The sequence below is a fragment of the Halichoerus grypus genome, chromosome 4, assembly GCF_964656455.1.
Source record: "Halichoerus grypus chromosome 4, mHalGry1.hap1.1, whole genome shotgun sequence".
Classification (NCBI taxonomy): domain Eukaryota; kingdom Metazoa; phylum Chordata; class Mammalia; order Carnivora; family Phocidae; genus Halichoerus; species Halichoerus grypus.
Window position 1 is genome coordinate 58,341,064 of NC_135715.1, and position 15,406 is coordinate 58,356,469.

The 15,406-nt window shown below is 35.0% G+C and overlaps 1 protein-coding gene across 4 annotated transcripts in view; it reads left to right on the top strand.

Annotated features, from left to right (window-relative positions):
• FNDC3A (fibronectin type III domain containing 3A) overlaps window positions 1-13,507 on the top strand; it is a 156,813-nt gene extending 143,306 nt beyond the window's left edge. For all 4 annotated transcript variants that reach the window (XM_078070384.1, XM_078070386.1, XM_078070385.1 and 1 more), the window contains 3 exons: window positions 2,329-2,495; window positions 3,696-3,823; window positions 10,981-13,507. In XM_078070384.1, the coding sequence (XP_077926510.1) occupies window positions 2,329-2,495; window positions 3,696-3,823; window positions 10,981-11,295 (610 nt within the window). In that variant the 3' untranslated portion in view covers window positions 11,296-13,507. The remainder of the gene's footprint in view (window positions 1-2,328; window positions 2,496-3,695; window positions 3,824-10,980) is intronic.
• The last annotated feature ends 1,899 nt before the right edge of the window (window positions 13,508-15,406 follow it).

Sequence of the window (15,406 nt, forward strand, 5' to 3'; positions counted from 1 at the left end):
AACACCAGAAGATATAGTGACGATTTCCTGTTTATAACTTGTGAGTGGGATGCCAAGAGAAAAATTAAGTGGGCTATTCTTTGGCTCTCTTCTCTTAACCCATTTACTCTCTTCATGCTTATAGTAAAAAAACAGTCTTTGCTACAACAAAGTTCTTCAACCCTTACTTCCAGCAGAGGCAGTTTTGTCAGTAAATGATTAATTGGCTTAAGGCCTCTGAGATCCTTGAGGGTAGGGATTATGTCTCACTTTCCTCCGCACCCCTGTCACAGGGCTTGGGCGCTAAGTAAAATACAGTTCAGTTCCTCACTGTCAGATCTTGGTTAGTCTCTGATTATTAGCCAGTCCCCTTGCTATTCAGGTTCTTGTCTTTGCTGCCATCTTTTACATTTTCATTACATCCATGCCATATATTATCCCACTAAATCATTTTTAATTATAAATCAAAATATGTGTAATATAAATTATTCAAATGCAAATCTGACGCTGTTTATTGACATTATATCCCATGTAAACAATGCCATATACCCTCCACAGGTGTTACTCTTCTAATATTTTAAGAATCTGAATTTTACTTTTCTACTTTCATTCAGCTTGTAAGAAACAGTTTGTATATCTCATGGATTCAGAATGCTAGTAGCAGTTTTTCCTAAGGTTTTCCGACTTTGTTTTTTGTGTTGTGTTTGCATCTTAGCCAATTATTCAATAATGGAATATTCATGGTACTTGTACATAAGTACTCTCAGAAATACACATTTATAATAACATATGGAATTAAACATACTGTATCACCAGTAAAAGCATTATGCAGAGCAAACAATATTGATCATTTTCTGAAATCTGTGCCTTTATGAGTATTAGGCTTTATTTTTGGCAGAATTTTATGTTCACTTTGTAAAGCCTTATCTTTAGAAGGAGGTTCTTTGCCTTGCTACAGGTTTTTGGTATAGCCATTTATCTTTAATACATGTTATCATTGAGTGAATTAATTCTATAAGTTATTTTCACCCCCTTTGTAGCATTTACATTTGGGGTAATGCAAGAAGGTTTACTGGAAATGGGTCTAATTCATGTTTGATTGAAATGTAATAGAATAAAGATTCCATTTAATATAGATTATATTAGTAGGCTAGAACATTAAGCTTAATTAATATTTAGCTATCATCTAGAGAATTGTAAGGTACTGGCTGTGGAAAATAAAGAAATTAAAACTTTCTATGATATTGTAAGTTTACTGTCTATTTAATAAATCAGTGTAATAATACCTTTAGTTATACTCTTTCCCTTTGATTTTTCACAACTGTTTTCATTTGCTGTGGGATAGTGTCTGAATGCTATTTCAGGTCTTTGCTGACTGCAGATTTTGTCATTGTTCAGCTTTTTCAATAGTGGTTGAAACTCTTTTGTTCCCTATCCTTTAAAAAAAAAAATGGGGAGATTAAAAAGGCAAGGCTTATCTAATTACTGCTTCTTGGAACTACTGTTACTTCAGGTCATTAACTATTTTTTCATTTTTAACCTTAGTACAGTTTTCAGACTATTAGAACTATGTGAGCATTCATTCCATTATTCACTCCCCAATTTCCAAAAAATTTAAAATAGCCAATCAAAAGTATTGGGGAACATTGAACTAACTTATGGATGACATATATGATATCAAACTTTCATCGAACAGTTCAGGTGGATAATTTATGGCAAATTACACATTCTTTCATACTGCTGTGTAAATCTCTAGGAGACATCACCAAATCAGCTAAAATTATGCCTGGAAATTGAGGGTTCTCTTTTTTTTATATAATAAATTGTATGCCTAAGACGCTGATGAAAATTACGGTATTCTGAGTATCTTTAAAAATGTATGGAGTGGAGGGGGATGGGAGGGATGGGGTAGCCGGGTGATGGACATTGGGGCAGGGTATGTGCTATGGTGAGCACTGTGAATTTTTTAAGTCTGATGAATCTCACAGACCTGTACCCCTGAAACAAATACATTATATGTTAATAAAAAAAAATGTATGGACATTAAATGATAGCAATCAGAAACAAAGCTGTACCAGAAGCCTGAAAAGTTACTATGATTGGACACAAAATTTAGCAATAATTTTTCAGGAAACCATGTCAAATTAGGAAATTTACCAATCCTGTGATTTTCATCATCTGATGAAAAAAATAAAGACTTATTTGGAGTAACAAAGCATTCCTGGCATTAAATTCTAAGAGTAACTTATATTTCTAAATAATGTCCCAACTGTACTTTTTTAATAGTTTTTAAATATTTTTCATAAAGTAGTCAAGGTTTATTTTTAATAAGGATCATTTCCATTTTAGGTTTGTATCCTTATACAGAGGTCCATGTCATACATACAAAGTACAAAGACTTAATGAGTCAACATCCTATAAATTCTGTATTCAAGCTTGTAATGAATCAGGGGAAGGTCCTCTTTCCCAAGAATATATTTTTACTACTCCAAAATCGGTCCCAGCTGCCTTGAAAGGTAAGTTATCAGTTATTTTCTTTAATAATAAATTTTAAATGCATCTTCACAAATAGCTTTATGTGCTGTTATTACAATTTATCATCCAGTATGTGTCCAATATTTAAGTTATAAAAAAGAAATTATATAGACAAGCCCACCTATTGAGAGTTTCACTCAATAATAAAAGCTGTTTTATCTAGCACATTGATACTCAGACAAGTACTGGATTTTGTCACTAACCTTTTTAATAATCTAACATAAAAGTACTAAATTGAATAGATAATGCTGGTTTTCTTATAGGGTCATTTGCTGTTTCTGCTATTGTTACTTAAAGAAAAAAAATCACAAACTTGAATTGTTTTGAGTTGTTAATATTTCATTCATTTGGATTTCAGGGAGAACGCCAGGTTGCCTGTTAAGGAAAACATAAATACATTCTTAGTTAACTTGAATTTTTTAATCAAATTTGTATACACATTCACACATTTCTATATACAAATATCTTTAAAATTAATTTTAGAGGGGTTCTTATTTTAAAATGACCCTGGCAAGGATTGCACTTTGTATATTTAGCCAAAATCACTAACATTCCTCACACTGAGGACAAATCACAGAGACTTCTAGTACAATGTCCTGGATCGTGTACTAGAATGTGTCATTTGTTAAGCAGATCCACAGTTAGCAGGACTGTTCTTGAATATCTTTCTAATAATGTTGATGGAGTTTTACTGAGTCCTTTTTCTGTTCTGTCATCCAGTTTAATGTTTCTTAGCCTTATGAATATTGCTGATTTTAACCCTTTGTTCCCTACCATTGAGTGAAGCAGTTTTATATCAAGCAACGAGGGGTATTTTTCAACTTATTTTTCAATTTAGGAGATTTCTTAAATTACAAATTTTCATATTCTAGGTATGCTCTTAGAAGCACCATTAATGTTGTTTTAGAACTGACATAACCCCTCTTCTGGCTTTTTAACTCAATGAAAACAGTGCTTACCTTGACAGATCTTTTAGTCTATCTGGCCATTGTAGCACCTATAGATTATATGGCCTGGAGATAATAAGAGTGAACCATTAACCATGTCTCTCCAAATTTCAAAAATTCAGGTATATAACTGAGTTTTAAAGGTTTGTTGATTTTGATTAAAACAAGTGTCTGTGTGATGTGCCAAGTTAAAAATCAAGTAGAGCAGATTTTATTTGTATTTGTTCTCTACAGCCCCCAAAATAGAGAAAATAAATGATCACATTTGTGAAATTACATGGGAATGTTTACAGCCAATGAAAGGTGATCCAGTTATTTACAGTCTTCAAGTTATGTTGGGAAAAGATTCAGAATTTAAACAGGTATGTGCAAAGATGTAATTCTGTGGATACTTATCTTTATCTTTCTCATTTTTATGTACTTGTAATGCAAGATTTGACTATCTTTATATTCCTAATTCAAAAACATTTATTTAGTACTTACCGTGTTCCAAAGATTAGTAACTACACAGTATCTCAGGATTTAAAATCTTTTAAGTACGAACTGTATATTTAACAGATTATTCATTCATTTGACAAGAATTTATTAAACTATGTGCTAGGCACTCAGGATATATAACACTGAACAAAAAGTTCTTGCCTCTATGGCACTTATATTCAGTAGAAAAAGACACTAAAAGCAAATACATTTGTATATCATATGATAGTGATAAGTATAAGTGGAGAATAAATAAAACTGGGTAAAAGGAATAGGCAGTCTTGGGAGGAGAGACAGCTAGTGCTATTTCATACAGGGCAGTCAGGTAACAATCAGAGAATCAAAGGAGGTGAATATGGGGAGAACAGTGTTCCAGGAAGAGGAAGCAGTAGGTGCAGAGGCCCTGAGGTAGGAGCATGAGTGTTAAATTTAATGAACAACAAGGATGCCAATATGGAGTTATGTGAGCAATGGGAAAAATAGTAGATAAAGTCAAGTACTTAATGGTAAAGAGGATCTATGAGTGGTATGAAGGTCATGTAGGGCATTATAGGCCACACTGTGACTTTTTTACTCCACGTAAAATGAGAAACCAGTAGCGGATTTTGACCAGAGTAGTCACAAGATCAGACACAAGGTCATTTTGGCTAGAATGGGACACAGGTAGAAGCAGAGAACATTAAGGAGGCTTTCACAATAACAGTAATGATCATAATTATAATGTAGTGTTGTAAATATGATAATAGTTCTTATGGAAGCCTAGCAGAAGTGTCACCTACCTGGCTGAAGAATTTCAGAGATGGCTTTCTGGTGGAGGGTGAATAGCAGTGAGATCAAGTGGGGAGCTACCAGTGTTCACTGAATCTTTTATAAAGTTGTTTTTATGCAACTCAGAAGCCTAATTTCTATAAGCATTTCATCTGATTCTCCCTTCTTGATTTTGAATGCTTTTAAGCTTGGGTTGTTTTCATTTGTGCATCTTGTATTTTCTTTTCCCACTAGGAACTCAGTCATTCATCTGTTTTATTTCAGTCTCATGCTATTATAGCTATTAATAATAGATTTTTCAATATCGATATAATTTTTTCTTTCAAGTTTTGTTAAGTATGGAAGTGTTATTTCTTTTTTCTTTTTTTTCTTTTTTTTTTAAGATTTTATTTATTTGCCAGAGAGAGAGAGCACAAGCAGGGGGAGCGGCAGGCAGAGGGAGAGGCAGGCTCCCTGCCGAGCAAGGAGCCCGATGTGGAACTTGATCCCAGGACCCTGGGATCATGACCTGAGCCAAAGGCAAACACTTAACCAACTGAGCCACCCAGGCGTCCCTGGAAGTGTTATTTCTTAAGTGAAATTACAAAAGGCTCCAAAGAGTCAGATTAAATTTGGCATGTGATTGTTTTTCTTTATTAAGCCATCTGCAAATTGACATGATAATCAGATTTGAATATAATTTACAGATAAGCAGGTTTCCTTCCAAGGAGGAAGCAAAATTAATATTTAAAAAAATGTAATTGCATTACATGTTTAAAGGAAATAGGGGCCCCACATTTGAGTAGTGTATGAATTTTAATAAACATATCACTACATGAAACAGCAATGCTAATTCTAATTTATAAAACCTAAAAGCTAAATTAACCCTGTCATCACTTTCACTTACTTAAGATTGTAAGCATGCCGTAAAACTGAAAATACTAATTTCCTTAGAACCTCGTAGTATATTTGCTCATCTAAATCTCTTAAATGTTTATAAAATTTTACAATTTATTGGCAAGTTATACTCCAAAAGTTTGAAGGTTGTTTTTTTAAGAGTTCAGTTTCATTCATGAAATTTAATATTTTACTTAAGATTTATTTAATACTCAGCACACATGTATTAAATACCATGTATAAAGAATTATGGGGGGGCTACAATATTAATAGGTTACTGTTCTGATTTCAAAAAGTTGTTGAGAATTTAACAAGCAGAAATTTTATAATCGTGACATTTTATATAGCCAAACAAAAGATCATAATAAAGATAAAACCGTACTTTATAAAAAAGAATGATTTATTCCAGCTGGACTTTGGAATGTTTTCTAAAAGGAGTGCCATTTAAGTGAGGGCGGGAGGAGGGGGACATGGTGGCACTGGTGAGCTGAGAAGGAGCCATGAACTCTGAAGTGTGACTGGAGTAAGACTCAAGAATGAAGTGTGTAGTTAAGGAAGCCGGGTCCTGTAGGTCTGTATTCCATAGCAGTAGGAATGGCTGATGTTTTTAAGAAGGGATTATTACTTATAAGTTGGTGGTTGAATTTCTAAACTAGCCTATAAAAACCTGTTTAACCTATAATGTTGCTGGGATTAGCGATCTGGAAAGAAATTCCCCTGGCAGCAACAAGTACTCATGACCCTGGGCCAAACTTAGAGGGACATAGAAGGGAAAAGTAGAAACAAATTGATTTCTTTGTATTCTTCCCTTTCTTCGTCCCTTTTTGATCAGCTTTGAGAAAATTCTTAGCTGCCTTCTCACTGCCCCGTGCCCCGTTCTGTAGCACCTCACCTAAAATTGCCTGCATTCTCTAAAATCACACTCTCCCTCTGACTCTTGCCTCCCTGTCTGACACATCGTAGCTCCCATATACAAAGTATAGCTGACCTTATTGGCATTAGGAGAAAGACTAATTTGCATGGGAAAATTCATACCAAAGGTAAGTGTCTTCTGGTTCTGTAATCCCCTCGGGGAAGTGTATACATTTTTAAAAGCAAGTGCTTTTTTACCAAAATGGCATTTCAAGTAGTATAACAAGGTAAAATAAAAATATTGGGGGACAGTAAAGCCATTTTCAAAGCTGATCCCATCTGGGAGTCTGTACCTAAGGCACTTCTGTGTCACAGCTCATTATGTTGCAAGTACCATAAAAACTAACGCAGACTAGCACAATTAAGTGTAAATCCTCTTAGGGAGAAGCCTGAAGGTAGGCAGGCTTCAGGAGGCTTGATTCAGAAGCTCAGTGAAGTCATCAGGGGCATGGTTTTTCTCAACAGTCTTCAGTGACTGCCCTTAGCTGTGAGGAACTTACTTTCACTCATTCACATTCAGGGAAGACAAAGCACTTAGATTGCAAAGCCATCCCTGAACCAATGACTATTTCAGGATTTAGAGGCCTCCTCTGCAGTTAATAATGAGGCAAGCTTCTCCAAGTACAAGGATTGGGTAAGGGAGAGTTTGATACCCCATCAAAAATCAGTACTGTTGGCAGTGTCAGAGAATGGGTACTAGGACAGTGGCTTGGTGGATTCTATACAACTTTTTTTTTTTTTCTTAAAACTTCTGAACTTAGATTCCCAAAAGCAGTGCCCCTCTGAGTGGCCTGCAGACCTAGTGAACCTGAATGTCTTAAGAACAGGACCCATGATTGTTTTTTTTTTTTTTAAGTTCTAAGTGGTGCTTATGCACAATAAACCTAAGAACTGCTCTAAAATTCCAAGTTCACTTATAACTCCCTCAACAATAATAGAGGAGAGGAATGGTATAGACAAGAGCCATGTGGCTATTTGTCTACATTCCGTTGTTTTCAGGGTTTTTTACTGTTCTCTTCATGTATTGATCACTATGAAGTAAGTATTTGCAATAATATATCCATAAATTACAGAAGGATGATATATGACCATATGTGCCATATTATATATATTATATTATATGACAAGATAATGCCTTTTATCATATGTCATAATGAATAATTACTTTTAAATGTAATCAAATGCAAAATAAACCTTAAAAATACAAACAAGTCTGCACGTAACATACTGTTAAAATCATTCTTATACTAACTGCTGTAAATAATATATATAGTGCATATTACTCAGTGTAAAATCAGATTGTGGATGTGAAACATGCAGAAAGTAGAAATAGTTAAACAGAATTTGTTCCTTTGTAATGACAACTTCAAAAGTGGTTATCTTTGATAGTAAACATGTTCACTTATCCTTGAAAGATAAAAAAAAGGACTATTTTGCATTTTTGTATGAGTACTTGGTAAATTAATCTAGCCAACCAAATAGGTTTCTAGAATGTGTGGATATGGAGAGAGATAAACAGGTAAGATACTGGTTTCATTTTTATTGGCCCCTGTTCTATAGTTGTTATTTTCTTCATGCTATGACATATTCACAAAGCTAAAATAAGGACAAGGCGCCTGGGAGGCTCAGTCGGTTAAGCGTCTGCCTTCTGCTCAGGTCATGATCCCAGGGTACTGGGATTGAGTTCCACATAGGGCTCCCTGCTCAGCGGGAAGCCTGCTTCTCCCTCTCCCTCTGCCCCTCCCCCTGCTCGTGCTCTCTTTCTCTCTCTCTCATAAATACAATCTTTAAAAAAAAAAACTAAAAGAGAAATACCAATTTATAAAAATCTAAACTTTCTTTAAAAGTTTTCCTATAAAATTCTGTTGCAGCTGGTGTACTATTTCAAAGTTCTTTAGCCAGCTAAACATGCACAAACTTCACAAGCTTAAGTTTAGTTTGCATTTCTCCATTAAGATGAAAAATGAAAAAAATAAAATGCAAAATGAAAACCGTACTCTCTTATCTGCCATTTTCTTAATTGTAAATCTGCATTAATTGATATTTGCCATACTCTGCCTATAAATGGATAGTTGATTGATAGCAAATATAAAGAGCTGTTTTTTCATTTTGTTTTAATTTTATGTAATTTATCTAAGTAATCTGTGAGCAATAGCTACAAGCCAAAAAATTATGAATTTATTAGAGTTTTACTTGCCTTTTTCTGTTTACTAAGATCGCAACAATTTTATCTTGTCAGTATGAAATGGAGGAGTGGAAATGGTGTTATTTCTCAGTCTCAGACTTAACCACCTTATCTCAAGCTTGAGGCTTATTTTGAATAGCTTCACTTAGCTATATGAACATTTCTATAAATAGGCTTTAGCAAGTTTATCTGTTTTCTTCAGTCCTAGATCTACAGTTATCTAAGATGTCTCCCTGTTTAGATATCCTTCTAACATCTGAAACAAAACTGAAAACTTGACCTCATTATCTTCCCTCCCAATCTCTCCTCTCCAAACTCTTCACTTCATCAGTGTCATAAATACTAACATCTTTTTGGTCCCCAAGCTTTGAACTCTTGAAGGAATTTTTTTTTTTTTTTGCCTGCCTACTCAACTAAAAATCATTTCTAGAAATGATACATAAAAACTATACCAAAGCCTCATAGCCTTGTGCTTTCATACAGCAGGAGCCCCTGTTGTGCCCAACTCCCTCAATCCCTCATTCAGCTTTATGATCAGGATTCCTTAAACACTGTTGTAAATATCACACACCTAAAGTGGCCCCAGTGGAATTAGACCTAAATTTCCAACTACTGTTATGAACATATTCCTACCCTCTGTCAGATCTCGTCACCTATCACCCTCATACCATTTGTTGAGGTTACCATGCCCATTTGAAGACAAATTTTAAAGACAAATACCACCTATTACATCTATATGACAAATACGTATTTTTTTTATTTTTACTATTTTGGGTTCATTGTGTACTCTTTCACACTGCTTTCTAATACAGTCTTCTAATTTACTGATATCACTGCTTTTACCATGGTCCAGATGTGAACATTACTACATTCCCACTCCCTGTATTGCTTGTGTGCATCCTCAGAACTAATGCATATTTACCATTTTCTTTGTTTCATCATAAGTCTTATTTCCTTCAATAAAAGCTCCTTTATAGATTTTCAGCATCCACTGACACACATTTTGACCTCTACTTAGTCAGTGTAATTCACTAATTTAGGGGTGCCTGGGTGGCTCAGTCGTTAAACGTCTGCCTTCGGCTCAGGTCATGATCCCAGAGTCCTGAGATCGAGCCTCACATCGGGCTCCCTGCTCGGCGGGAGGCCTCTTTCTCCCTCTCCCACTCCCCCTGCTTGTGTTCTCTGTCTCTCTCTGTCAAATAAAATCTAAAAAAATTTTTTTAAATGCTAAAAAAAATAATTCACTAATTTAGTTGCCTTAAGTATCAGTTATATACTGGGTTCTGAAGAGACAAAGTGAGACAAAGCTCTTGACCTTGCTCCTTCAGGAGCAAACCAGTATGTAAAAATTTAGATTTACAACACAGATAGAGTTGAAGCAGCTAAAATTGCTTGAAAGAAGGCTAGCCCAGGTTTGGGTTGATCTCACTTAGAGCCCACCAACTAGCTGGAAGAACTCAATTGAGCAGTCACTATGAGCCTTAGTTTTCTCATTTATAGAATGAGGGGAGGGACTCATTAACAGAAATCATAGCTTCCATATATTGAACACTTGCCATGTGCTGGACACTGTGTTAAGTCCTTTAACAAGTATTAGTTTATTTCACTCTCATAATTACCATACAACATAACTATTCTCATTGTACTAAGGTAATTGGTCTAAGATAACATGAAGTGTGAACGGCAGAGCAGTGCTTGGACCAGGAGTGACCAGTCCCAATACATTTCCTCTTAATCACTAGCACTCTTGAAAATCCATGGAATTCCATTCTTGTTATTTCCTTTCTAAGGGATGGGCAGAGGAGTTGGGTTTTAAGATCCAACTCTCTGATTCTAAGTGGTTTCTTTAAAGTTTATAAAATAATTTGCCATAGACAACTGTAGAAAGCGCCCCTTATTCATTCATTGTTTCAGCAGATGTTTGAAATTGTACAGAAACCAGTTTTACAAAGATTTATATATAATGAAGAAGCATGATTAGACGTAGTTTCTCTTTTCATGGAATGGTTTCACAAAAGTTTGACTTTACATTTGAGAAAACCAAGGAAATGCCTGTGGGCTGATTTTGCTTGTTCTGTGAGGATAGATCTCACATCCTCACTTTTCCACTTTCTCCTGCCCTTATACAGCAGATAAGCTCTTTAATGTAAAGGTAGGTATTTTTAAAATGCCATTTAAAAGACAAAAGCAGTGGCACTCACAAGCTTCCATGTCAAAAATAATTCTAAAACTAGCCAGTTGTAAAACAGATTTTCTGCCTATCCTTCATACATAATTCTTTTTCCACTATCTTATTAACAGATTTACAAGGGTCCTGACTCTTCATTCCGGTATTCAAGCCTTCAGCTGAACTGTGAATATCGTTTCCGTGTGTGTGCCATTCGCCAGTGCCAAGACCCTGTCGGGCATCAGGACCTGGTAGGTCCCTACAGCACAACAGTGCTCTTCATCTCTCAGAGGACTGACCCACCAGCCAGCACTAACAGAGACACTGTGGAAAGCACAAGGACCCGGCGGGCACTGAGTGACGAGCAGTGTGCCGCCGTCATCCTCGTGCTGTTTGCTTTCTTTTCCATTTTGATTGCCTTTATCATTCAGTACTTTGTAATCAAGTGAAAATATAACTTTATTTTTAATACTGTATTACATTTTATTTTGTCATGTACTAAAATTATTTCTGTATTGCTTTTACAAAAACAGTGGCATTTAGCACTGGCATTGAGACTATAATACATCATTTTTGCCATTTTCAATGCTTATATCGTTAGGTAGAGGCTGCACCTTATTAGAATGCAAGCCACAGAAATAGCAATTTTTGGTTTTTTGTTTGGTTGGGACTTTTTTCTTTCCTTTTCTTTTTTTTTTTTTATATGCCTTCTTGTAAAACAAACTTTCTAAGAGGCAACAATATATAATTGATATTTTGACCAGTCAGCATGAGTGTAACAGTGACAACCTGATCTGTTTGTTCTAAAGATATTACCTAGTGAAAAATTCAGAATGACTAAAATTTACACTAACATGCTATAAAAAAAAAAAATGTTAAAGTCTGATGCTGTGAAAGCAATCTAGTGCTATATTTCTACCTCCTCATTTGTCTTAATTATTTGGTAAATGGGATTATGATGAATAACTGGAGGGGCTTAGCAGACAAAAACTGGATGAAAGAATATGCATGAAAAAAGAAACTTCTTATTTGATAAATGTGGAGTTCTTCATTACAAGTATATATTCATGAATTTACAGATAAATCACTTAAAGAAAGCACAGACAGTTTACTTGGCCTAAAAATATTTTAATGTTTACTCAAAAAGCACCTCTTCAGGTCTTGAGAACATGGAAAAGAATAGAGGGCTTTATACTTTTTAAAAGTAATCATACTCAGCTCTGAATTTCAAACCTATTTAATTTGGTTTTTATGAGCCTCTGAACTATATGTATGTGTATGAGGACATGCATATACATATATGGCATATATATAAACTATACATACCAAGTGTAGAAATATATATATATACACACACACACACACACACACACTCACTCACTCCATCTATCTGGAATAGCCTAATTTTGAAGAACTCCCATAAGTTTTGCTGCTTCTCCCATAACTACTGCCATCACCATCAGAATTCATAATCAAACCTAACCTTTTTGTTTGGGGCACCAAATCTGAAGACAAAATTAATTTGCACCAGTAAACTTCAAGCTGCTTTCTTTCTTGAAAAACTAATGTTTAATGTAATGTCTGTCTGGATACTGTTCCAAATTGTTGATTGCATGTGGTTAATGTTGCATTAGAGCACTTTGCAATTGCATAATTCATTAATGTTTTGTGAGCTTGCATTTGTGAGTTATTGGATGATCAGATTGAATTTTGTCAAGTATCACATTGTACATCTTGCATAGATGTCGATGACTGCCAGTAATAATACAGTTTGTAATGAAACTATCTAAAATTCTTGTTTTATCACATCTGTTGTTATCTGTAAAACACTTGTAACTAGCCTTTTTAATTTATTATTTGAATTTTAGGATAGTGAATCACTAATTTTTAGTTGCTGAGGTTAGCATTTTAGTGATTACTAAGCACTTCTGTCAGTCTTTGAAAAAAGGACATATGTTTTGTGCTTTGAAGATCTCTGAAGAATTTCTCTTATATTAGAATGGGCATGTATTGTAATTGTTTTATGTCAAATGATCTGTGCTGTAGAAAAAACATTAACCTTTGTTCAAAAAAGAAACGGATAAACTTGGCCTTTCCAAGTGGTAAGAATGATCTGTCACTATAATATACTGTATGTTTACATTTTATTTAAATTTAATCTCATGTATAGGCTAACTTTCCCCCCAAAACAACAGTGATTGCGATTATTTTCTAGAAACTTCTTAAAAGTGCCACATTTGGCAGTACAAATGAGTTTGAGTGTAATAGCCCAGAGATTTCTATATAGTTGAATGTCTAAAATGGTAAAATATGCCACTGTGGCGGTTACAGTGGCTTATGTTTTTCATAGTAACTCAAATGAACTCCTATTTTTGATAGTAAATGTCATTTAATAGTGTGCTTGCCATTTGAGCCTCACTGCAAAATCAGTGCAGAGGAGAAAACAATTTTTAATGTAATCTTGATTTTACCTCATATACTGTACATTCCAAAAACTCTAAACTTTTTAAAGATTATACACTACCAAACATATCACCTTAAAATTGTATAAGGTTGAACTTCATACAAATGAAAAAATATAATCTCATAAAAATACATAACTATGTAGCAAAAGTATCTTTAAAATCCATGGAAAATAAAAGTTGTATCATTCTTTTTTGAGATATGTTTATTGTATTCCTATACACTCATTATTTGCTGCCTCTTTTAGAGAATGAAATGTTAAGGTCTCCCTTCTTGCAGTGGGTTTACAATAGTTTTTTTTATCAGTATTCAAATCTTCAGTGTGAGAGGACCCATATTCAAGAAGGTAACATCCAGTAGATTAAAGAATGAAGTAAGAAGTTTTATCCTAGTGACTTGATTTTATGCAGTTCTCTAGACATCTTGCTTCTTTTACATGTATAAAGAATAAGGGTGGCTCTGAGGTAAAGTTCTCATTGGAAAGGAAATCTGACCTTCATACCTTTTCTGCATTCTTCTATTTCCTAGTTAGTACCTTCTTTTTCCCAGCTTTCAGGGACCTAGAACCTTCCTATTACTGGCACTGCTATCTGCCCCTATGTCTGCCCTCCACCAGGAAGTTCAGCATGTCCACCTACAATACCATGCCAGAAAGTTCAGCCCATGCCTGAAAATTTTCACGTACCAGAAAATTCAGTGTTCCCTCTCACTTACCCCTGTTAACATTTCCATCCACAGATCTCAAAGGGGTACATTGCCCTTTTTTTTTTAAGTTTTTTTTTAAGATTTTATTTGAGAGAGAAAGAGAGCATGAGAGGGGGGAGGGTCAGAGGGAGAAGCAGACTCCCCACTGAGCAAGGAGACTGATGCGGGACTCGATCCTGGGACTCCAGGATCATGACCTGAGCCAAAGGCAGTCGCTTAACCAACTGAGCCACCCAGGCGCCCTTTTTTTAAGTTTGTATTTAAATTCCAGTTAATGTACAGTGTAATACTAGTTTTAGGTGTACAACATAGTGATTCAACACTTCCATACATCACCCACTGCTAATCATAACAAGTGCACTTCTTAATCCCCATCACCTATTTAACCCATTCTCCCACCACCTCCCCTCTGGTAACCATCAGTTGTTCTCTATAGTTGAGAGTCTGTTTCTTGGTTTGCTTCTCTTCTTTTTTTTCCCCTTTGCTCGTTTGTTTCTTAAATTCCCCATATGAGTGAAACTGTACGCTATTTGTCTTTTTCTTACTGATTCTGCTCAGCATAATCTCTAGGTCTATCCGTGTTGCAAATGGCAAGATTTCATTCTTTTTATGGCTGAGTAATATTCCATCATATATATATATTTATATTTGTTTTTCTTTCGTATTTTTTAGATAAATACCTAGTAGTGTGATTGCTGAAGTGTAGGGTAGTTCTATTTTTAACTTTGTGAGGAACCTCCATACTGTTTTCCGGAGTAGCCGCACCGGTTTGCATTCCCATCAACAGTGCAAAAGGGTTCCTTTTTCTCCACATCCTTGCCAACACCTTTTGTTGCTTGTGTTGTTGATTTTAGCCATTCTGACTGGTGTGGAGTGGTATCTCAGTGTAGCTTTGATTTGCATTTCCCTGATGATCAGTGATGTTGAGCAACTTTTCATGTTTTTATTGGCCATCTATATGCCTTCTTTGGAAAAATGTCTGTTCATATCTTCTGCCTGTTTTTTAATTGGATTATTAACTTTTTGGGTGTTGAGTTTTATAAGTTCTTTGTGTATTTTAGGTGCTAACTCTTTATCAGATATGTCATTTGCAAATACCTTATCCCATTCGGTAAGTTGCCTTGAAGTTTTGTTGATTGTTTCCTTCTCTATGCAGAAGCTTTTTATTTTGATGTAATCCCAATAGTTTATTTTTGCTTTTGTTTCCCTTGCCTCAGGAGACATATCTAGAAAGCAGTTGCTATGAAGTTACTGCCTGTGTTCTAGGATTTTTATGGTTTCAGGTCTCACATTTAGGTCTTTAATCCATTTTGAATTTATTTTTTTGTATGGTGTAAGAAAGTGGTCCAGTTTCATTCTTTTGCATGTTGCTCTCCAGTTTTCCCAACACTA